We start from the raw sequence: 24,223 nt of genomic DNA, 5'->3' as shown, positions 1-24,223 counted from the left end.
ACTGTAGGGATACAGAAACAGCCCCCAAGTGCAGGGGTTGCCCGGGTGGCAGTGCAGGTGTACAGCTGGTGGGGGAGTGGAACTGGGTCCGAGGTCAGAGGGTAACCAGGTGACCAGGGCAGTTTCAGTCAGGAGTTCAGCAGGAGAGAGGAGGAGAGAAAGAAGAAGCAAAGAGGAAGGTCTTGAGGTGCTTCCGGAACCGGACATGGTTCTACTCAATTCTCAGGGAGACAGGGAGGCTGTTCCAGAAGGAGGCCCCAGCCGAAGAAAGAGATCTACCACCAACTCGTTGCTTGGAGAGGCGACTGACCCTGAGGGAGTTGGAGGTGGATGAGCGAAGAGCTCGAGATGGAAGATATTTAGGAAGAGAGAGTTGGCGGTATTGAGGCCCCAAGCCCCAGAAGGCCTTGTGGACAATGCAGAGGGTTTTGTACCTAATCCTCGCAGCCACTGGGAGCCAGTGCAGAGATTTCAGTACTGGAGGAAAACGATCCCTGGGCTTGAGGCCAAGGACAAGTCTTGCAGTTCTGTTCTGGATGGGTTGCAGAGGGCAGAGAGTAGAAGCAGGCAGATTTAGGAAGAGACTGTTGCAGTAGTCCGGCCTAGAGAGAACCAGAGCTATGGAGACAGGTGCTCCCTTGCTCTTCCAGAACTATCAAGGACAACATTTCTTCCCTTGCTCCAGCATTGGCCGATTTCTGCAATCACTCACTCCTCAAGCATTTCCTTGTGCACCATCTCCTAAAAAAGCCGATGCTTCTTGTCCAGCTAACTACCGCCCTATCTCCATTGCCCCCTTCCTGGGTAAACTCTTGGAGAAGCTGGCCATCTCCCAATTTATCCACCACAATGAATCTGTTGGTTGCCTCCACGACCACCAGTCTGGCTTCAGAGCTGCCAGAGGCACGGAAATTGCTCTCCTAGTGGCACGGAAATTGCTCTCCTGAACACCTGTGAAGACTTGCTCACTAATATTGATTCCAGCTCTCCTTCTGTTCTCATCCTTCTTGACCTTTCCTCTGACTTCGATATGGTCAATCATGGCATCCTGATAAAGCAACTCTGTGACGCCCTTGGCATGAGAGACCTGGCTCTGGATTGGATGACCTCCTTCCTCTCGGACCGACCTTCCCAGGTACAACTGGGCCCTTTTCTCTCCACCATCTCACTCTCTCCCTGTGGCGTCCCGCAGAGCTCTATCCTCTCACCCTGGCTTTTCAAAATCTACCTGGCACCTCTAGCCCATTTGATCTCCACCTTCTCTCCTAACTTCCAGTGTTATGCACTTGATATGTAGCTCTTCTTCAAGCTACCCTCCTCTGCCTCCTCCTCTCTTATTCCTGACTGCCTATCCGCTATTCAGGCATGCTGCACTACTAATGATCTCTATCTTAATGCCAGAAAGACAGAGGTCCTTCTCATCGAGACCCCGGCTCCCTCTTTCAATCCCACACTCTGGGCACCCTCCATGGGCCCCCTACCCTCACCCTCCTGTGAAGCAAAAAACCTTGGTGTCATCTTCATCTCATCTCTCTCCTTCACTCCTCACATCACAGGCCTGGGCAAGAAGGCCCACTTTCAGCTGCACCTCCTCAGATGCATTCGTCCATTCCTCACCTTCCTCCAGAAACTCAGTGTCTCCAGAGCTCTGGTTCTTTTCAGGCTGGACTACTGCAGCAACCTCTTCCGCAGTCTACCTAACTTCTCCCTTTGCTCCCCTCAACTAATCCCGAAAAGGACTAAGAGGCTTATCTTTGGCCTCAAGTCCTGCGTCTCTGCATTCCTGGCTGCTGTGAGGATCCATTTCACGACCCTCTGCATCGTCCACAAGGCTTTATTGGGCCAGGGACCCTGTTACATCCAACTCTCTCTCTCTAAATACCCCCCTGCTAGAGCCCTTCAGTCTTCTAGCTCTAACTGTCTGCAGATCAGACGCGTTGCCAAGCAGAGAGTGGGGAGTAGGCCTCTCTCCTCCACAGTTGCCTGCCTCTGGAATGGCCTTGCTCCCCTCTCAGCCATGAGCCAGATCTCCCTAAGTTCTGGAAGCTCCTCAAGACCTTCCTCTTCTCTTCTCCCTTCCCTCTCCCCCTACCCTGTTAATGTTCCCCCTCTGCCCTAGACTGGTGGCCTGGTTCCTTCAGAGTCACACAGGGCACCAGCCCCCCTCCCCTAGTCCAGTGTACCTGTGTACTTTGTCTCCCCTAACCCACACCCTACCCCTCATGCTGCACTTGCCCTTGAGGGCCCCCTTGTCTGCACTTGGCTGGCTGGCCTGCACCTTTGGAGTGGAGCCATTCCAGCCGTTCCATCACACTTAGCTCGTGGACCCCCCTTCCCATGCATTCTCTGCTTCCCTGGGCCTCGTCCACCTCTCCTCCCCTGGCACTCTCCTTCTCACGGGCCCTAGTGCCCTCTTCCTGCACTCCCCCCTATGCAATTCTCGTTACTGCACTTGCAGGATCTGAATGTCACAAGGCCTATTAAGATCACCACCTTTCTGTCCTTCCTGTTTCCCCCACCTAAAAACACTGTGTATAGGTGCATTTTAAATAACCTATAAATAAAAAAAACTAAATAAATAAAAATGCACACAGCAAAATTGTTCACTGATAAAATAATGCATTTATTTATTCACTAACTAAAATGTATTGTTTCAAGCTGAGGCTCACAATTGACACAACGGGAAAACAATATCACAGAGCTGATACACAACATTAAAAATAACTGTTTTCATATATGCTATAGCATTCTAAGATGGCGCCAGTCATCATACTGCTTTTATTAAGATGCAATGGCCAAAGAAAGGGACTCTGTCCATAGTGCAGCAGCTGATTGTTTATAGATTATTAGGCTCTTTTATCTATCATTTGCTTTTATGTATTATATCTTATTTCTAAGCGAGACTACATTTTAACTGAACTGTTCAACTTAAGTTTTCTTGATGTGTTCTATATCTGCTAATTTGTAAATCGAATGTCTTTTTTTTCTCCATTGTTATGTATTTCTTTGCATATGGTTTTTTATAAACCAATACAATAAAATAAACAAATAAAAAATATCATTCATCCACATTATAATGCTCCACACAATTAGAAAAGAAACAATGCAGCGAGCAGCATGGCACACTTGCAGCTCCCGAATGCAACATTCAACAGCAATAATCCCAATTTCCATAGTTGCACTAGCTTCTACAAAATGCCTGATACTGTGGCAGAGCATTCACCACAGTGCACTTTTCCTGCATAATGGAGCGGCGGTTTGACACCAGGGCTCCTCTGCGTACTGCTACAAGGGCTTTAGCAGAGAGCCGAAGTTTGTGAGACCTATGAAGAGCTCATTACGTTTAGGCTTCAGGCTTAAAGGAGACGCAGTGGCAGAGTCAAAGACTGGCCATGGGGTCTATAGAGTGGGAAACAGTTATGGGTAAAGAACATGCAGCAGAGCAATACAATAAAGATGGGAGTGTAGTGCCAAATACAATAATATTCAGCATGTGACAGCAAGGTTTAAATCAATGGATATTGGCATTTAAAGTAACTTAACTCAACAACACGCCACAGATACCTTGTCAGTAACAGCTGGTGGCAATTTTTCAATTTCTGAAACGTAGTTCCATTGAGGTTTATTACGCAAAATCTGCTCATAATGATACGGTGTATGCATCTCACTCCCTTTCGGTATTGGCAGGATGTGTGAAAGTTGCTGGTTTGCGTGAAGCTATACATTTGTTGTGATTTGGAGGTAATAGTTGTTTTTCCCCTAAATAGGTGTGGTTCCAAAACCGAAGAGCGAAATGGAGAAAGAGGGAGCGTTATGGCCAGATACAACAGGCTAAAAGCCACTTTGCTGCCACCTACGACATATCGGTCCTCCCACGGACAGACAGCTACCCACAGGTAATCAGTCTGCTAGATTAGGGAATTCCTGCCCTGCAAAATGACCTCAACTGCCTGAACTTCTTCCTCCCCCTATGTATTGCTCTCCAGAGACAGCCAAACCCTGGACTCTTGTAGACTGCGTTAAAGTTGCTTGTTCATCAACCATCCCTTTGATAAGATACATTGCAAACATGAACCACTGATTTTTTAAGATGTTTTAAACCGGCCAGCAAGGCAGCCTGCTGGTGAGCGACAGGGATGCTAGGCGAACATATTACTCTGCAGGGTTATGCATTGCAGATTATTTGTGTCTGTTGACAATGCAAAGCAAACAAACACCAGTCAGTTTGATGAAAGACTAGCACTGGGGCTTTGTTTGGTGAACCGCAGCCAACTGTGGAAAAAACTTTCCATGAAATGGCCAATCCTTGCCAATGCATCTGTTTTCTTTTCCCAGCTTCCAGTCCCTGGGCAATTATGCTGTTTTTTCCCTTTAGTCCCGGGGACATATTTTGTTTTTTCTTCAAACTGCTTACATAATACTCTGTTTTATGCTTTCATTGAAATGTCAGAAATTGTTGTTGACATTAGAGATGCTTATTATGATTTTCGGTTGAGTTTTTTTTTAGAATAAAATGTACATTGTCCACTGGATTTAAGTTTGGAGGCAGTATTCTGTCTGTTTCCCTGAGCTTCCCATTCAGTCTGTCATTTCATCTGTTTGAAATCGGAAATAATGTCTTATTCATAAACATTTCTGTTTAGCAAAAAGAAACTCAAAATGGTGGATTCATCGCCTATTACAAATTATTTGTATTATCCCTAGCATAAAAGAATGCACAATCTAGTCGAATATAAATATTGCATACAACACAGCACATCGTTTCTCAGTTTTTGTTTTACACGTTATTAGATCAACCAGAGTGGACATCACTATATAAAAAACAAATGCGCTCATTTACAAAGCTTTTTACAGTGGGTTCATACCATTAAGAACACTTTGTGAATCGGGCCTGCGTGCCCTTATTACACAGTGTGCTCTTTTCGTTTGCCCCTAATCAGTTTTGCAATACACAGTGCTTACGTTATTATCAATTTGTGAACTAAATGTATTGATATTGCATGACCCTCCTAAAAAATAAAATAACACCACATATCAGGCGTGAAGCAAAACCTCTATTCCTCACAAACGCCAGAAGAATGAAAAACATCCCAGAATGCCCTGGTGACATTGTAACTAAGTCTTCCTTGCAAGTAACAGTGCCACAATGCCCCTGGGCTGTCTGCGCGCTATATACATTTAATAAATAAATATGTGAAGGCTGTAGGACAGGGGACAGCAACCTTCAGCTCTTCAGAATTTTTGGACTGAAACTCCCATTATCCCTAGCCAGCAGACTCAATGGTGAGGGTTCATGGGAGTCGTAGTCAAAAACATTTGGAGAGCCTCAGGTTGCGGACGCATTCTGTAGGAGGATTTTCCAAACAGCACCAATCATCCAACACATTAGCAATATGTGAAAGGGGGTGAATCTGTGGTCAGTCCATGGCACAAATTCATCACTCACCTTGCTCCACGCCCGCTCCTAGAGGGGTGGGTGGCTGAATGGTGCTGCCTGGCTCGGAGGTGTTCCCTTGCAAATCCCCAAAGGACGGGAGCTGTAGCAGGAGGCCCTAGGAGGGCATCCGTGGTTATATGATATGATGATGTCATTCATTAGTGGAGATAACAAGCAGATCAAACCTAGCTTCTAAAGTTTGTTGTTCCTCGAGGCACTAACATAATGAAAAATATATTTCATAAGAATGCCTGGTGAAGTGGATATTAAGAGAAAAAAATATGTAATAATTGGTCAGCTCAGGCATTTCATACAGTGATGTAATTAGTGATTAATTAAAACCGCTGCATGTGTGGTTTAAATTGTTATTTATCAAATATAACAAATGTGACAGCATGCTATGAACTCCATATGTTATGTGCATGATTCTGTGACTGTTATTCTTAAATTAAAAAATGGAATGTAGCCAGGCTCGGATGTACAAAAGCCGCACAACTCAATCAACATTTAAAAACTGGAAAATACCCCAAATGAAGCCAAGTAGAATATGCCTTCCAAATTTGCTAATCGTCCATTCTGTGTGTTTCGCTTAGTGTTCAGAAAGGTCCTAACGGCAGTTCCTCTTAAAAGGAAATTTTTGGTAGCCTCATTGTTATTTTTCCCTTTCTCCTATCAGCACCAAAGTTCAGAGAAGCATTGTAGTTACTGAAATAAATATTTTCGGAAGGTTTGGTGAAGATTTGTCAATGGAAGCCAAATGCCATAAGCCTACAACAAGTTATTTTCCTGTGTAATCAAGTTTTAACCTTAACTGTGAGGTTCAAAATGTCAACATCCTAACATATTACATACATCTACTGCGGATTTTGTCCAACATCTGCTGTGGAACCCAAGGGGGTCTACATACACTATTAAAATAATTAAACAAAACATTTGTGTTTGTAATACTTTGAGACAAAACATCAGATTAGATCGAATTTCCCTGTCCTAAATTATCATTGTCTTTAACAGCAAACACATATTGACAAGAAAATAACTATACCTCCTTCAACTGTTCTATTAGGGAGTATAGCTTTGTGGCAACGTGCTCGTCTTGGACGCAAAACGATGCAAAGTCACATGGGTTCGAATCCCGGGTCCGTGCTTAGAAACCTCTTTAGCATTAAGCGCGTTATAAAAATTAATATAGAATAATTAAACCCGCGTTTCTACAGCAGAGATCGGGCTGAAATGAGACCATGCAAAAATGTACTGAGGGGATAATTTTTTTGTTTTATGTTATCATGGAGTGCATTTATGAGAAATGCTACTTTCTCCTTTCCAAGATGACAAAATAGATGATGAAATATCCATTTAAAGAATGCGCACACAATTTTCCATCATATTTTTGTTTATCAAAGGACTGCTATTTAGACACTATGCAGTACCAAGCAATGACAAAGCCAACATTTTTTGATTTTTTTGTAGGCTTGGGTTAGGCATTTTCCATGCAATGCCATAATGGGACCACTTGACCATAAGATGTAAATAGCTGTACAATGATGCAGGAACCTGGGAATATTATAGCAATGCCCGGCAAGTGCAGAATACCCATATAAAGGCCTTAACAGTTGGCTTTACCAGTGCTTTCTTTTATAGGACTTCTGTTCAAGGACACATGTAGTACTTGCAAATCAAGTAACTGAAGGCACGCTTGGTTAAGACTTGTTTATTGCACCAGTAACCAATTTGCAACTGCAATTAAACCATTAACCCTCTGTGTCCAAATGACTACTTCAATGCAGGGGTAGAAGGATGCGCAGTGGCTTAAGCACCTTTTCAGCCATCACACTACTACAAAACAACAGTGATCCCAATCATAAATGTGAAACAGGCGCAGTCAAGAGACATACCGCCTTCACTTTTGTGGTAATGTGGCCTGAGGGCGGGCTATACCCTTAAAAGGGGTGTGAATGTGATAACAGTAGCAACGTAAACAGCAATATTACAAGAGTACAAAATAAAGGAATGTCTAATCAAGATTATATAAAAGTATTTATACTTTAATTAATCACAGCAATATGCAATATAACCAAACTAGAAAAACACTAACACAAACCGACCCCTGTAGAAAGAACACAGAAAATGCAGAATGTAAATGTAGCAAGCACTCTAGGGACTGTAGCGTGGGTGAAAGCCAAGCAATTGCGAAATTCTCATTTAAAAAGAATATGCCTTGGTAGAAAAAGGTGCAAATGCCTGGTATAAAATTCACACGGATCCCAAAAGTGTTCCATGGGGACTTGAGCCTTTCAAACTCAAACGTACCTTATTCCTGCTTGTATGTTCAACAGTATCACACCAGTCTTCTCAGCGATGTGCGTGCGGGTAAAACCAGGTTCAGATGTGGTTAGTCGCAGTGATGCAGTCCACGAGACTGCATCGAGTCGGGTTCAAGGTGAAGTGCTTTGATACAGCGTTTGAGTGGTACAGTTTAATGAGGCCAGCATGGTTGATTCAACACTGGAGCTGGAGTCAACGGCCAAATTGCTGGTAGTTTGATGCATTATTTGAGATGCAATGTTTGAGAATTTCTACAGCAGCAAACCTCTTGTTCAAGTTGGAAAGGTCATGTGCTCTGATGGAGCGATGCAGTGGCAAACTAGTTCAATGCAGTAATACATTGGTTTGAGGTTCGAACAAAGTCCCAAAGGCAGCACTGCAGATCCTGATGGCTTGAAGGCGTTTGAACGCAGTTGACTCATGTGAAAGGGTGGTTTGAAGCCACAGAATCCAGGAATCCAGCGGCTTGTCTGGTTCTGGATCCAAGATTCCGAGATCAGGGACTCAGGAGCAAGATTAATCCTTTTCCTCTTCACTCCCAGTCCGGGGAGGCGAGCTGGCAACTGAAGGAGTCCTTCACCACCAATGAGCCTTGGTACCAGTGCAGCTGGCCTACAGTGCAGGTCTTGGTCCTAAAGTAGTCACCCCAAATGTTCCCTCAGGATGGGTAGAGGACAGAGCTTGCCTCACATCACAACTCGAGGACTTTGGAAAAGACACACACACAAATTCTTCTGTTCTTCGTGAAAGGTCCAAAATAACAGAAGTAGTTGGAGACCCCTTCCTTATAAAAGTAAAAGCTCACAGATGATTGGATATTAGTAAGCCTGCTTCAAGCAGTCCAATACCCATCAAGGTGACAAGTAACGCTTGTTTTCTTGCGCAAAGGTGCTCTGTAGGACATGGAGGAGACAGGATGGAAAAAGAAGAACACGGATACCAAGATGCAGGAAATCTTCCTCCAGTCCCTGCCTCTCTGTCTGATTGTTCTAACTCTTCCTCCTTCCCGAGCCTGCAGCTTCCAAGGCTCTTTGGTATGCAACACTGTGGTTTGAGGCTGGCCCTTTTGTTATGGGTGGGCCTCTTTGAAGCATGGTTCCCAGTAGTTTTCTTACTGGGAATTTCCTGGGCTGCAGAGGTGCAACCCAACATTCCAAGGGATCAAAGAGAGACTGCTTTCTGACATATTGTTCTGCTGGCTGAGCAGAGAAAGGCAGCCTGGCTAGAACCTGCATAGCCTTTCCATAGCTGACCTGAGCTCACAGGGTTGACATGAGTATGACACATATCTGATATGCCTTGTAATAACTGTTTGAACTATCAGTCAAAAGCTAAATCCAAGGTATGGCTTATTGTTATTACCATAATACCAGATGGATAGTTTGTAATATTTATTATAGTTTTGGATGCGAGGTTCTGCAACCTCTGTCTGCAGCGACTTTGGCGTCACAGCAGCTGCCAAACAAACAGGACACCTGTGACCTATGAACCTGCTCTGTGACACCGAAGAGGAGGGGCTGCAGATCAGGAGACAGATGCAGCTGGTCATGTGTTCACTATGCTTTTGGCATGAAACTTTCTAAGGGTGGGGTCTGTTTAGCTGCCCATCCTTTCTGAGATAAACATGACCTGCTTCATTTTATTATTGAAAACAAATCAAAAAGCCAAGGCTTTCACCACACGGCCATTCCTCACACTCTCAGAAGACAGCTTTAAAATAAGACATGCAACCATTCATAGCATACGGTTTATGCTAATACTTAAGAAAGCTAGCTCAAGGAGATCCTAGGACTATGTGTTTGGGCAGAGATCGAGTGGGAATGGCCACGTGGATTAGCGTGGCCGGGGGCAGTAAATAGGAGGGTAAATAACCAAACAACCACAAGCTGTTTGGCCCTCCTCAGATCCCATTTCCCTTGAAGCGCTGATCCAATGCAATCGTTTTCGTTTATAGGCGGTGCCACGTGCTATTGTACTGTGAGGAGGTAAATCAAACGTACTCCCACATCCATTGCTGGCAATGGACTGATAAGGGACAGAGATCTGTTGGCTGCGGCACGAATCTGAAGAATGCCCTCTGCCTGACAGTTCATGCACGCTTGTATATGACAGTAATAATGATATCACATTTGTATATGGTGCTTCAATGAAAGTGTTATCATAAACCAGTTTTTGGTACTCAGTTAGCCAAGCTCAGAAGAAAAATGGGTGGAGTCAGCAATGACAAAATTTGAACTTGCAATGTGAAGGCTGGCCTCATGCCTGAGGTGAGCGCTTACCTGGTGTGCTATCCTCCCGGAAGCAGACAGAGGCAATCGTCCCATGTGCCTGTTTTTCTAGATTATCCTCTCTTCTGTTCTCGTTTTAAATCATGATATACTACTGCAATGTGATAGATTCCACCCCCTCAAAAAAACAAAAAAAAACGAACAGACAATCTACAGAGAGTTCAAGTTGAGGCAGCAAGATGTGCTCTTAGTTTGAAAAACAAGTTGTTACATTGAAACTCTCCCTGAAACCTCAACATGAGATATGGGAGCCTTGAGGAAACAGCATGATAGGTTAATTATGGTGGTGGTTTCATTGATCCCAAAAATACAAACATCTGTCTGGGTGCACGATACCCCCACTGAATTTTGGTAGAGAGTAATTGACTATTATTGATTATTTTCGTTCTCAGTCTGATAACCTGGCTAAATGTGACTGTTCCTTCTGTCAACAAGCACATCTCTTCGTAATTGGATGCTTTTCTGTGCATTCTGCTGTGCAGGTTGTTGGCTACATTGACAATGGCTGAACAAGAATTACTTGTTTTCCAAAATGATCTACATGGACGGGATGCCTTGCGCGCAGGGGCGTTGCTAGGGGGGGGGCTAAGGGGGCTATAGCCCCTGATCTTTTGGTTGTAGCTCCGGATAGAATCTCAGGAGTTACAGCCAAAAGACTAGCTAGCCCCCAGTCCCAACAGTTCCGACATCAGCTTAGCCCCGGGTCTTTTCCAGACCTAGCAACTTCCCTGCTTGCGCGTCCTGTTCAGGAGAGAAAATACTACACCAATGTGGCTGTCATGGAATTGGAAAGCGGGGTTCAGTATGGAGCCCCTCTTTCATTTTTTTTTATGGCAGACACACTGGGACAGGAGCTGGCAGGAGCTGAGACGGCGGGTCCCCGCCGTTGCAATCAGGTTAGTGGGATGGGGAGCGTGAGGGGAAAAAAGAAGGGTGGGTGGGGGACGATGATGGGCGGAGGTACCGGCCATCAGGCGGCTTGGAACGTGGGCTTACACTAGTAGTGCAAGCTCACATACCGAGCTCCCTGACTCGCAGGCACCCCGCCCCAGAAGCTTATGGAACTACCTGGCTATAAAATGGAGAAAAAAAAACACCTGGGAAATGCTGTGAGAACCTGATCATGTGACATCAATGCTTGGTAAATGCTTATCTAATAACTACACATAAGCCAGAACCTTTTTATTTGCTAGTGCTTGTTATCAATTCATTGTTTTTTTTTCTGTTCATGCGACTTTGCAAGGAAAAGCACATTCTTTTTGTTTGCTTCTTTGAAACTCCAGTCAATTAATAATATACCCTCGCTAAAACGTTAGAATTGGACAACTGAGCTAAGTTTACATTGTGTTCGCCTTGAGCAAACAAGCTTGGATTTTATGACTTTGGGGACAATAAATCTTCACAAAAGGGAGAGGATATTTAAAATGAGAGAATACAGCTATGAAAAACCACCTTGGAAGCAGGTCATAAATACAACCAAACACTTTTAATAGGTTGACCAACATCAAACTATACACGAATTACAACCAAGAGCGTCGGGGATTGGAAACATTTCACAATCACAATATTTTTCCAGTGGACACACATGACAGGCATGCTGACTGGCTTTGTGCGTTATACTTAGTGTTAAAACAAACCTCTTCCGAACGATATAATAATCTAATCTTTTCAATGACATACTTGGTTTATAAAGACAGCAAAACGTAATTTCAATGTAGCTTAGCATTTTTGTCGAACCCAGGGATGAAATTAGCAACAAAGCATCGTGTCACCTGTTACATGATGAAATGAGCTTGCCCTCTTAATGTCAATGTATAAAGTGACTGCTGGCTGGACTGGTGCCCTTCCTCATCTTTGTTTTTCTCTCACATTCTTAAACTCTTGCTGACCTGACCTACACATGCTCCTTCTCCTACTTTCTCTCTTGCCTCCCCAACAATATGTGCCTTGATTGACAGCTGATGCCCCCACCCTCAGCACCGATTTCCATATGTTGAAGGACATAGTGTGAAGTGCCACGATAAAAAACCTTTCTTGGGATGGTGACAAACAATCCAAATTCCTATTTAAAAATGATGCATGCCTAATAATTTAGCATGAGAAGCTTTATGTCGTCTGTTAAATTGCACATTTTTTTGTCCATGATCTTAACACCTCGTGAAATGGTGAAATATGTTTTGAGTCTATGATTCATGGAATTATGCGCGTGTAAAACGGGGATTGGTGTGCCATTCTGCCAGCAAAACCCCATTCGCCAAACAGGGATTTGCACGCAGAATGGCACGAAAATCCCTGTTCTACACGCAAATAATTCCATGAATCAGGATACGTCGTGAGATAAAAGCATAAGTATCTCAGTTGTTAATTTGTGCCTCAAAGGTTTTCAGGGATTTTTTTCAGAATGACCGTTGGGGATATTTATGAGACTAGTCCTCAAAATGTAGGGAGAATCTGAATTTTCCTAGGGAACTGTGGCTCCTGACTTAAGTGCCTTCTCAACTTACATATTTTTAAGAAAAACACTCTGTAAGGAAGACCAAACCTCACACTGAGTGGTATGTTATTTTTTAACTGAAAACCTTCCCCTGGCACTAGCCAGGCTTCCTATAGCTCCCAAGTCCCAAGTCCCTAACCGGAGTAGGCATGATAGTAAATCGACCTCTTCCTATGTTATTTCAATTGTATAACTACAGCAAGAGGTAGTCCTTTGTCTTTGTTTACTCTGTAATGCTGCAGAAGTCCAGGTTCTGCTTTTTGTTGCTATCGGCACATTCAAATGAGCCTGGGCTTGCAGTATGCGAACCCTTATTGGGGGTGAGGGGATCTGGCGATACTACACAGGCCATTAAAAAAAAAAAATCCAATAGAACTTTTGGAACACTAAATCACCCAACAATCTGGCTAATTAAGTGCTCAGCTGAACAATGTGCCCAGAACTAGTTTTCAGATAGGACCCTCAATTAGGAATGTGCTGCTATCCATCCGTCTGTGTTTTACCTCTGTTTTACCATTACTCGTTAAAATGTTCCTAATATCTTAATTAAAAGAATAGAGCATCTTATTCTTGCTCAGAAACAGCACGAAAAACAGATTACTGCTTATGAAGATGAGCTTCAGGTCCAAAATATTTTCAACAATATTGTGAAAGCTTGTATCATAAATTGAATGAACATATTGCCATGTAGAAATATAAAAATATATCAGCATTCTTGAAATTAGTCTCAAATAATTAAAACGTTTTTCCATAACAATCTCACTGGATTAAGGTCATTTTTGTTCAATTGACATAACTCTGGCTCCTTAGACCCTGTATTTTCCTTGTGTATTTAAAAATTGCATATGATCCAAAAGTCTATATTTAAAAAAAGGAATATGACCCGTAAGCCCCTCTATTTTAATTTTTTTGTCAACAAATTGAAAAAGGTTCTATGCTAAAATATCCCTAGGAAAATGTAGTCATGTGAGAATGTAGCCAGCAAAATGTCCTTTAGAAAGATATAGTAATTCTATTAAAACAGTGCAAAGTGTGAAAATGTTGTCAGAAATAAGGTCACCAAAAAAGTTATTTTTAGATACCCCAAAGTACAAGGATCTAACCCTAACAATTACCCAAACCTTTAACGAAACTTCCACAGTCACCCTAACTCTGTCCCTAAACCTTGCCCGAACTCTAATTACTACCCTGAACCTTTACAGAACACTTAGCCTGAAGCGCGCTAAAGGATTTTATTTGCGTGTTGCTCAATACAAAATCAATAGATAATGAACAGTGAACCTAACTCCAACTCCATCACCAGCTCGTCACAGATAACATAACCCTTGCCCGAACCCAAAACTTTGCTCTAATCCTACCATTAACCTTACCCTAACTGCAGCTCCAACACTTTGCTCTAATCACTAGGTTTATCCTAGCCCCTATCCTACACGAACATCACTAGCCCTCGCCAACTTGCTTAGATTTTTCTTTAACACACAGCCATACCACCACTCTACTACCCCTACCCTTACCATAACCCCTACCATAACTCATAAGAAGACACTTAATCTACCCCAAAAACTAACCAAACCATAACATCACCAGCACTGCAGCATCTACCCTGACCCTAACTCTCACCCTGATTCTAATCAAAATCTTTAACCCTAATCCCTACCCCTAACCAGGGCTGGACTGGGAACTAAAAGAGGCCCTGGAAATAATTACTGGGGACCAAAAGAGGCCCTGGAAATAAAGTTCAAAGTGGCCCCAAATGACACATTTTCAGCAAGCCCAATGCTTTTCCTATGAGAAAATTTGGAAATACCACAGAAAAGAGGCCCAGGGTGCAGAGGCCCACCGGGAATTCTCCAGAGTTCCGTATAGGCCAGTCCACCCCTGCCCCTAACCCAACCCCTATCCTACCTCTAAACCAGGCAATCACAAGCCCACAAAACCCTCCCTCACCCTATAAATGACCCTAGCAGAACTATATTTGTGGCTACTTTTCAGCTGTATTTTGTTACTTCTTTTTTGCTGGCAACATTTCCTCTGGAAACTGAATCTGTAGCAATCACACATAGTCAACCCACAGACCCTCACGGTTTAGTTGCCTTTCACTGGCACATAGTTCAACTAGACATCAGATCTAACCAAACTAGGTACTAACCAACACCAAGATGAATAGATTGTAATGCACTTCTTCAAAATACAAACGAGTCTCTGAATATCAATACTAATGTTTCATTGGGATGCACGGAACCCAATGAAAGGAAAAAACGCATTTCTCACATCGCATGAAGGGGGAGCTTTTAGAGTTGCTGGTTCAGTAGTAACTTACATTTTCAAAAGCAATCTAGAATGTACGTTTGCAAAGTATGATGACATGACAGCATAAACAGCTCAGACAGAAATTATATATGAAGAGATTGAAACGTGACTTATTAAAATAAACAGGTTTTATTAACATGCACAATAGCTGAGTTTTTTTTTAAAATAAACGTTAGTAAGTGCATCAATTATATAATGTCTCATTTTGTACATTCCAGATCCAGAACAATCTGTGGACAGGCAACGCGGCAGGAAGTCCTGTGGTCACTTCCTGTATGCTGCCACGGGACACTTCCTCCTGCATGACACCTTACTCCCACCCCTCTCGGACTGACTCCGGGTACACAGGCTTCTCCAACCACCAAAACCAGTTTGGCCACGTGCCCCTCAACAATTTCTTCACTGACTCTTTGCTCTCTGGGGCTGCAAACGGACATTCTTTTGAAGCCAAGCCAGAATTCGAGAGGCGATCTTCCAGCATCGCGGTACTTCGGATGAAAGCCAAGGAGCACGCAGCCAACATCTCCTGGGCCATGTAAAATACGCGTTTCTGTTCTATTTACAGCAACGCGAAAGGAAATCAACCTCTTTTTTTAAAAAATAATATTGAAAGGCTGCACAAGAGGGACCAATATGGAGCAGCTTACACCAAGGATAAATGATTAAGCCAACCCAAGTGCTTAAGAGACAAACGACATGTAAATATAATTGTATGAAGAACACATGTACGGATGCCTTTTATATTAATCCTGTTTTAGAGGAAACCATGGTTCTTAGCCAAGCAATTAATACTTCAGCTGGAAACCAGTTAAACCAATCCGTCTGCTGAACACCATTTCACTCTGAATTCCATATTATTTGTATCAGTTGTTAATATGTATCTGCTTTTTTGTATGTTGGACTACATTTTACAGTCGCTCACATTAAATTACATTATTTCTTACAATTGGTTCCCCGGTTCTGATGTGTAATTTTGATGATAAATGTTCAGGCAAGAGGCACACGTCACACACATGGACAGCCGGTCCGTGTAAGCGCGCTGTCTTGATTTGGTCCTAGAAGCGTGAGCTTTTGTGTAATTCATGATGACCACCTACTGGGAAACAGACCTACTTTATCAACATGTATGAAATTATCCGTTTTCCTGTCGGAAATCACATTCCCCCCCACGTATTGTGGACGGGAAGGCCTAGCAAATTGCGTCGTGTGCTCCTATTCATGGGCGTCGCCTGATATCTATTTTCTTTCATAATTGAGAGTAAAACCTACTGAAATAGGACCAACTCTCAAATTAAAATATGCACACGGTTCCCAATTACTGCTTTCCCCATACCATTCTTTACATTTTTCTACCCATGCAAATAAAAAATGTAAAAAACGAAAGGGGTTTACAACTGGTATTATGACCAGTGCTTTAAGTGGGATTAGAAATTGAGGGGGGGCTCTCGTTATGGGACGTGGCCTAAGTCGGGTGTGCTTTGGCCACGCCCCTTATCGAGAGCCACCCCCCTCACCCAAGGGGTGGGGGTTGCTAAAAGAAGCAGAGCTGGGGCACACTGGCATTATTACCTTTGATGCACCCAGCACCTCCTTTTAAACAGAAGAAGGGGCTGGGCACACCAAAGGTGTGACACCAGTGTGCCCCAGCTCACACCGAGCCGGCAGACTTTTCATTCAAGTAGCCACATGGTGCAATGCTTTACCACAGGCTCCTTCAATGAAAGGGCAGCCTGCTGCTGATGGCTCTGTACTCTAAAACCGGAGGAGGGCTGGACTGCCCAGCTCTCCATTTGTTTCTGAGTAAATAGCCTTCAGCCAGCGTAAGGAGCACAGGGGCTTCATGCTGTGTGATGGCTATTTACTCAGAAACAAAAGGAGAGTTGGGCTTCACAGCACTCATTTTGTTTCAGAGCACAGGGCCATCAGGCAGCCCGCACTGCATGGTTGCACCTGCTGCTTGCAGGTGTCTGCACTTTGGGTTTAGAAGAAAAGAAAAGCCGATGCCTTTTCTTTTCTTCTAATCCGAAGTGCTGACACCTGCAGGCAGCTCTTGTAACTGTGCGGCCGCTACACAGACTGCCTCTGGTGTCAGCATGGCTGGGGCTAGTCGGGGATGGTCCCGGGCAGGGCCCCGGCTCAGGAGCCTTTTCTGGAGACTGCCGGGCTCAACCCTGGCTAGCCCCGGCCAACTTAAAGCACTGACTATAGCTCAACAGACTGCAGATCTAAACCTTTTTCTCACGGTTAAAAACTCCAGTGTGGCCAGCTACGTTTTAATTGTATTGTTCACTAGAACAGTAATTGGGACTTGTTTGTGTAACACTAACAGCTGTTATTCACAGCTCTTCTATGCTGCAAGAATGTGCATTGTATCTTCTCAGTCATGCTAGTGCTGTGCTCTTTGACATAGCATATTTCTCCAATGAATACAATAATGAAACAAAAGAAGGACAGCAGAATCACACTATAGAGGGTACACAAGGCTATACAGAATGCCAATACCATTGTAATGGAATGGGAGTGAATGCACAGCAGTGGAGACATCCAGCATTTATATACACCAGCACAACAATCATCTGCACACAGAAAAATAGAGACACAATTAATTGAACACTTCAGACAGTCATAATGGTTCTGAAAGGGAGGGAACTGAATTATAATTAATCACTAACGCCTTTACTTAGCTCTATGTGAGATAAGCACATTAAAAGGTAAACGCTTTGGTTAGGAAAATATCACTAGCCTGCCCATGTTTTCAAAGAGATGGCTACTCTTCAGGGGTACTTGATATATGGAGTTGTTTGGGCCACTGTCCCTCTAACCGAGTAATTTACTTGTAACTGAACACCTTTGATCATGTAATGGAACCAACTGCCATGAGCACCCTAACCAGCCATTAATTGTTCTAACCCCTTTGACCACTATTGGCTTTCCCTGGTAAGAAAAGTTGGTGGAACTAGGCGATTCAGCTGGTGCTGCCTACTAGCTATACTATTATGCTGACAGAAGATCTAGCAGTTAAGACTCCTGAGTCATCCACTGAGTGCTGGTGTTAGGAAAAGCAACCAATACTCCTAGCAAAAATAGGTGTAAATAGGAATGGCCCTGGAATGTGGGTTGATCAATTTTCAATTGGTCCTTAGGCCTGTGTCTTTGCTGCCCCTTTTGTGATTATTGGAACTTAACACTTGGGATCCTACAAGAAGGTGTCATGTAATTTGCAAGAAGCTGCGGTGCCCTGCAGATCACTATAAAGATTGTTGAAGAATACATGATATGACAAGTGACCCTCCAAATGGGTCTTTGGATCACATTTATCATCTGAAACTCTTGCCTGCTACATTGAGGATATGAAAGTGTACCTGAATCAATTGTACATTACAATTCTCATTGTCTGGGCAGAATTTTGAAGTTGAAGTCGTTCACAGACAAATAGGGTTTGACCAACATTCTTTTCATTGCTGTGATCATAACTGTAGATTTATTTAATTCTAGTATTAGAAAACACATCAAAAATAATTATATCCAATGTAGTGCTGGGGTATAAACGTGAATGCAATAATAATCCTCTTATCTTATTCTATAACTGTTATGGGGAATCCTTGTATTGCTCATCTACTAAACTTTTCTCCTCAGGATCTATTCTAGTAGGCAGCTGCTCTAATGGGAATACATATTCTTCCTGTTTATACCTGGAATTAATTTTTTTGAAACATTACCCCTTATATCCGTACTGATTATCATCAATGCATCATTAGCTGCTTGTTGCCTATTTCACTTTCAGAATTTATGTAGAGGTATCATGCCAAGAAATATCAATCAATTGTGTTGATGCCTCCTGGAGGAAATTGTATCCAAAAGTATAAAACATGTGCAGATATTTTGAAAGGGAAACACACAGACCATTGTGTCCATTATAAGCCAATTCCTAGTTTAATTATTTTAACTTCTCAGCCATACTTGAAGCCATTCGATTTGGAACACTTAAATAATGCAGACATGAAATTAATTCTTAAACACATGGGGTCTCATTGACCGAGAGATTCATGGCCGATCTACAGCTATCAGTACTCTCCATTCTAATATCCGTTGGACTTCATTAGGGAGTAGCAATAATACTGAATTCAGTAATTGCCCTAACCCTATTCCCGCCAACATTTGTAGAGTCAATACCTCCATCAGAAATTAGCTGGATTTTTTTGTTATGGGTTTCAAAACCCATAATTACGTGGAGCAGTAAAACAAGCAGTATTTCTGAATACTGCCTGTGTTATCACTACTGCCTAACTAATAATGAAGGCCATTGTATAGCTTTCGATTTGAGGTAACCTCTTATAAGCAAATGCACTAGTTAGAAATGGTATGTTATTGGCACATAACATGAACATGGAAAGCCATAAACAAAAACAAGCAAAATGCTGATGAGAATTTGGGTGTGATGATGTTTTGTAGATGATGAAGGCAAGTGAACAACCATGGATGGTAACTTGAACTAACAATTGCAATGATCAATCTCCATGTTGAATTGTGTAGAGAATCAAAACAAGTAAGAATAGTTTCATGTGTAATTCCTGCTTGTGAAGACTACATTTTGAGAGGAGTCCTCTAGCATTCTGCAGCAAAGTGGAAACAATGGGTTATTTTTCAAAGTTACAAATTGGTTTATTGTTTCAGTATCAGGAGTATCACTACTTCATGGAGTTTACTGGAACCTGATCAAATTGCTTCATATTTTGAAACATTTGGTGATTAGAATAACATGGTATTTGCCATAATCTAAGAGGGCTTCCAAATAACTGAGAACGTAGTTTTCGCCAGACCATCGTTGACATGTTTAAACCGATGCATAGGCTCAGCGTAGTCATTGCTCTACACAAGTCAAATACGATATTTGGTCCAAAGGTACAAATTAAGTGATCATCTTTGTGTAGAGGGGGGCCAAATCCACTAGGTCATTAATTGGACCACAAGCAGTAAGTGTGTAACTTCATTTCCCATGTTCTATCAAACATCCAGCAGAAAAATAGCAATTTTACTGTTGCTGTGATATGCTTGGTAATATGACTTACAATTACAATGACAGCCATTGTCGTGCCAACAAAACCCTTGAAATTCAGCAGGTGTGGGAAGTGTGAGTGGTCAGAAATGAGAGGCGGACACAAAGTTTTAATGGTTTCAACATCAGACATCTTTATTAAAATAAAAGGGTTGGATAAAGGCCTTTCTGTCACTATCCCAAAGAGCACATCTCTACCTAGGAAACTAAAACTAAAGATCAGTCTGTGTCTCGTTGTCAAAATTATACTAATAGTCTTTGTGTCCAAAAGGTATCTGACCCTCACACTATAAGTGAACAAAGGTGTGTGGTACGTGTTTCTGTTTTTGATTGAGTAAAAGTGTATAAAAATCAAATGTGGAAATCCAACAAATAGTCTCCTAATGCAGTGTCTGGATTCCCTTCCCCAGGATTATTTCAGGTAGTATAGCAAGAGTGTCTTTCTCAAACAATACACCTTTAAGAGTGGACAGAATGTCTCTTCACCAATGAGTTTTTAAGAGTAGATGAAATGTCTCTTTTTTAATGTGTCTTTGTTCAGGATGGCAAAACGTGTCTTTTCTTCTTCAATAAGGTTTTAGATCTCCTGGTGTACTCTCCTGCCCGGTATCCTCCCCATAAAGTCTTTTCCTTTCATAGGGTCTGCAGAGTTTACCTGGTATACTCCCCCACCAGGAATCCCCCCTTCTGCCAGGCATCATTTCCCAAAAGGACCAAGTGCTTGATGGTTTCTTTCACCAGGACTTCTCACAAAGTTCACATTGTTTTCTTCCCCTACTGGGTCTTGCAGATGCCCTGGTGTACTATCCTGCCAGGTATCTTTTCCCAACCGGATTGACTGCCTGATGCTTTCTTTCACCAGGACTTCCCACAATGTTCACTTTCCTTTTTCGTATAACACAGTTGTACCTCTTCACTGTTTATTCTACTTTAGCTTCAGGTACTACTTGTTCTAGCTTCCCCCATTTTGACATCTCATATATGGAGATAGGCTTTCTTCATTAGTACTCCTTTGCTTGTGCAATGCTTGTTCCAATTTTCCCAAAATTGACTTCTCACATAACAAGAATTGTACACATTTTGCCTTTTGTTTATTTGCTGAGGATAACATTTACTCCAGCTTTCCCCATATTTATCTCTCTTACATCAGGATCTATATATGTTATGTCTTTTCTTTTTTCTTATTTGGTATTCAAAAGATGTATTAATTTGTCCAAATGCCTGTCCACATACCCCAGGTCCCAAACACTCAATGACAGTCTCACCAGTATTTGCTGGCATCTCTGGAATGTGGCACGCTGCAGCAGTGAAATGCAACTCTTGGAAGGGTTCTCCAGCTTTGCTGACCCTCACTTGGTTCCAGCGTTGGCTACGCATTTGTTTCTTGGTGAAATTGAAGGGTTTTTGCTGGACCGCGTGGCTAATGACCTTCCACCAGTCTCTCTGAAGCAGCAGAGACACCTTTCCCGGTCTCACATCCCTCCAGGTAGGTGTGCTTCCAAGCGGGTGCTTGTAAGCATCTGCTTCACCCAGCACGGGTCACCTGTTCACGTCTGTTTCTGTCACCTGTACCACTTACCACTCTGCTTGGTCTGCAGCTTCCTTCTCTTCTTCTGAATGGAAGATTTCCTTTAGGTTTAAATGTGCTGCACAACTGATTTCTATTATGGTACCTAGGGGTGTACCGAAATTCGGCTTTGAGTAAGTATTCGTCCGAATTCTGCCTGAAAATGAGCTATTCGGCTTTGGCCGAATACTTTATTAATTATCATTCAAAGCTGAATAGTTTCCTTTACAAAACCCATTAAGTACTGCTTTCATTAAACAAATGCTGCTGTCACATTTTTGATTGATTACAGGCAGAACATAGGTGTGAAAGTGCAAACAAAGTCGCTGTCCTTCAGGTGCTGGACAGCCAGACTTTCATCTGGTGGTTTGCTGGGGAGGGTTGAGGTTGTCTCCCCCTATATTTAACAGTTGAAAGCCATTGAGCTGGAACAGTAGTTCATTAAGTCGCTATTGAAAATTGTATTTTCTTTAGGTGCTCAATGATTTGCTGATGACCTGTGTGAGAAATCTGAGGATCCAATCCCACTAGTTCCCAATCCAAATAATATAATTAAGTGTATTATTATAGCTGTTACAGAGATCCAATCCCAGTATGTTCCAAACCCTGAGTGAAAATAGCTCCGGAGGTAGCGTGCCTGCAGCAAAGAACTGTATTAAGCCTGCAAGCTAAGGTTATAAAGCAAGTAAGATGGCTGAGTGGGAAATGTGCCTGCCTCAGAGATGTGCTAATAATATCAAAACATAGGTTCCAATTCATGTCCTCCAACTTTCATGTATTACCAATATGAGCCTTGTTGACGTGAGTAAAAGTGACAGATGTTACTAAAGAGCGTGGCTATCTTTATTTAACCAAAATGCTCGTCTGTGGCTGCAGAAATATTCCTCCCAACAAAACAGGGACATTTGTGTAATAAAGACAATCAGATACAAGTTTACAATTTAGGAACATTGGACCAAATGGAGGTTCAAGTGAAAGAAATAAGTAAAATAAACATGCACATGCATATAAAAGAACTGTAAATCAGCACTGCCCCTTCCCTACATGTTTAGCCGAGAACCTTGGAGGACTCAGCATTCCCTATATATTTTTGTCTAGTGTCTTTTACCGTGCCCCAAAACACTACATAAATACCCCATCTGAAAAAGAAATAAACATACTATCAATTAATGAAAAGACATTTTCACATGCCTCATCCCTACTCAGTACCACAGGTAGAATGAATGGCTTTATCATCCCAAGGGTTTGTATTCAGTAACCAGTCAGCAGGGTGTTAATTGATGTAATGACTCCTTTTGTGTTTCAGTGCCTTGCTGGAGCCAAAAGGCTAAAGGTGGGCAGGCCCAAAAAGAATGTTTGAAAGTACAAGTACACACATCCCGGTTTCCCCTTACTGCATACATGCATCCTATACCTTTGGGCTAGGCTTAGTTACTTGGGTCCTACCCCACACACAATACCTATTAATGCACAAAAATACAAACTGTGCTGTTATTTAATTTCTGATGATGTATTCCTTTCAGGGTTCATACAAATACCCCCTGTAGACCACAAAGAAAAGAAATCCAATAAAGAATGGATATACACATTTTGAAGTGTGTTTTTAATTTACAAAGTGTTTTTGTTGTCTACATAACTATATTCATAAAAATTTCCACTATTTGGCTCTGTATTCGGCTTCGGCCGAATACTTGTCCAACTATTTGGTGTTCAGCCGAATGATGAAATCTACTATTCGGTACACCTTTAATGGTAACTATTCCACACATTCATCTTGATGTTTCTTTCATTGCTTATTAACAGCTTCTTCATCTTCCTCGACTCAGTACTTGAGGCTGGACTTGAAGGCCAAAGGAGCTTTTGACTTTTCAAGGCTATTTTTTAAAAATCTTTGTAGGAATAAAAACCATCAAAAACAGGAGATGTTGAGTGTGTTTTATATAAATATGAGGTGTGAATGGCATTCTTCCAAGGGCTATTGACAAAAATGGGTTTCAAGGTTTTACAACTAGAGGGATCTGTATAATGAAAACATGCCATTAGGAACTCTGGAATTATAGGGTCTTCTTCACATGAGAGGGAGGAATACCATGCCTCTTCTGATGGAGTCACCACATCTTCCTGACAGCCACCCCCTCCCATATGATCTGCACTCTGAATGCCACCCCCAGGGTCAGGATCAGGTAGCGGCTGCCTCCCCCTGGCCACATGGGACGATACTTTAGGCTGGGTATTAGTGATGACTCCACAGGATTCATCACAGAAATGATGATCATCTTAACTTGGCGCCCCCACCGTTGATGACCAATAGGATCCAATGATGTGTTATTTATATTGTGCTTATGACTACGCGCTTTACATAGAACACATACACACATAACACCCTAGCAGAGTTGGTACGCATTTGTCGAACTCGGAAGGATGAAAGACTGAGTTGGCCTTGCCGGGATTCTAGCCTGGGACGTGCAGATCATACACAGATTGCAGCAGCAAGCGCTCAAGCCACTGATCTTCTTGCCCTTGCCAGTCTCTAATTCTGTTTGTCATTGTGAATTCCATCTGTTATGTATATGCTTTGCAACAGGTGGGACGCTGAGTTAAGATGATCATCACTCCCCACATCCTCTGAATTTCAAGAGTATTGTTTCATTGCACCTGATCACCTTAACTGTCCATTAACTAAAGTTTATACAATGCAATTCAAGGGTTTTGTTGTACCATAGTTTATTCAAGGGCCACTAGCCATGTC

General features: G+C 42.5%; 1 protein-coding gene across 1 annotated transcript in view; it reads left to right on the top strand.

The window, feature by feature from the left end:
* The window catches only part of ALX1 (ALX homeobox 1), an 81,407-nt gene extending 65,610 nt beyond the window's left edge, over window positions 1-15,797 (top strand). Inside the window, exons 3-4 of the mRNA XM_069627741.1 lie at window positions 3,768-3,896; window positions 15,070-15,797. Coding sequence (XP_069483842.1) covers window positions 3,768-3,896; window positions 15,070-15,390 — 450 coding nt within the window. The 3' untranslated portion in view covers window positions 15,391-15,797. The remainder of the gene's footprint in view (window positions 1-3,767; window positions 3,897-15,069) is intronic.
* The last annotated feature ends 8,426 nt before the right edge of the window (window positions 15,798-24,223 follow it).

The sequence above is a fragment of the Ambystoma mexicanum genome, chromosome 12, assembly GCF_040938575.1.
Source record: "Ambystoma mexicanum isolate Mex_15411 chromosome 12, UKY_AmexF1_1, whole genome shotgun sequence".
In the NCBI taxonomy this organism is placed as follows: Eukaryota; Metazoa; Chordata; class Amphibia; order Caudata; family Ambystomatidae; genus Ambystoma; species Ambystoma mexicanum.
Note: the sequence above shows the minus strand (reverse complement) of the source record. Positions and strands in the feature narration are given on the sequence as shown.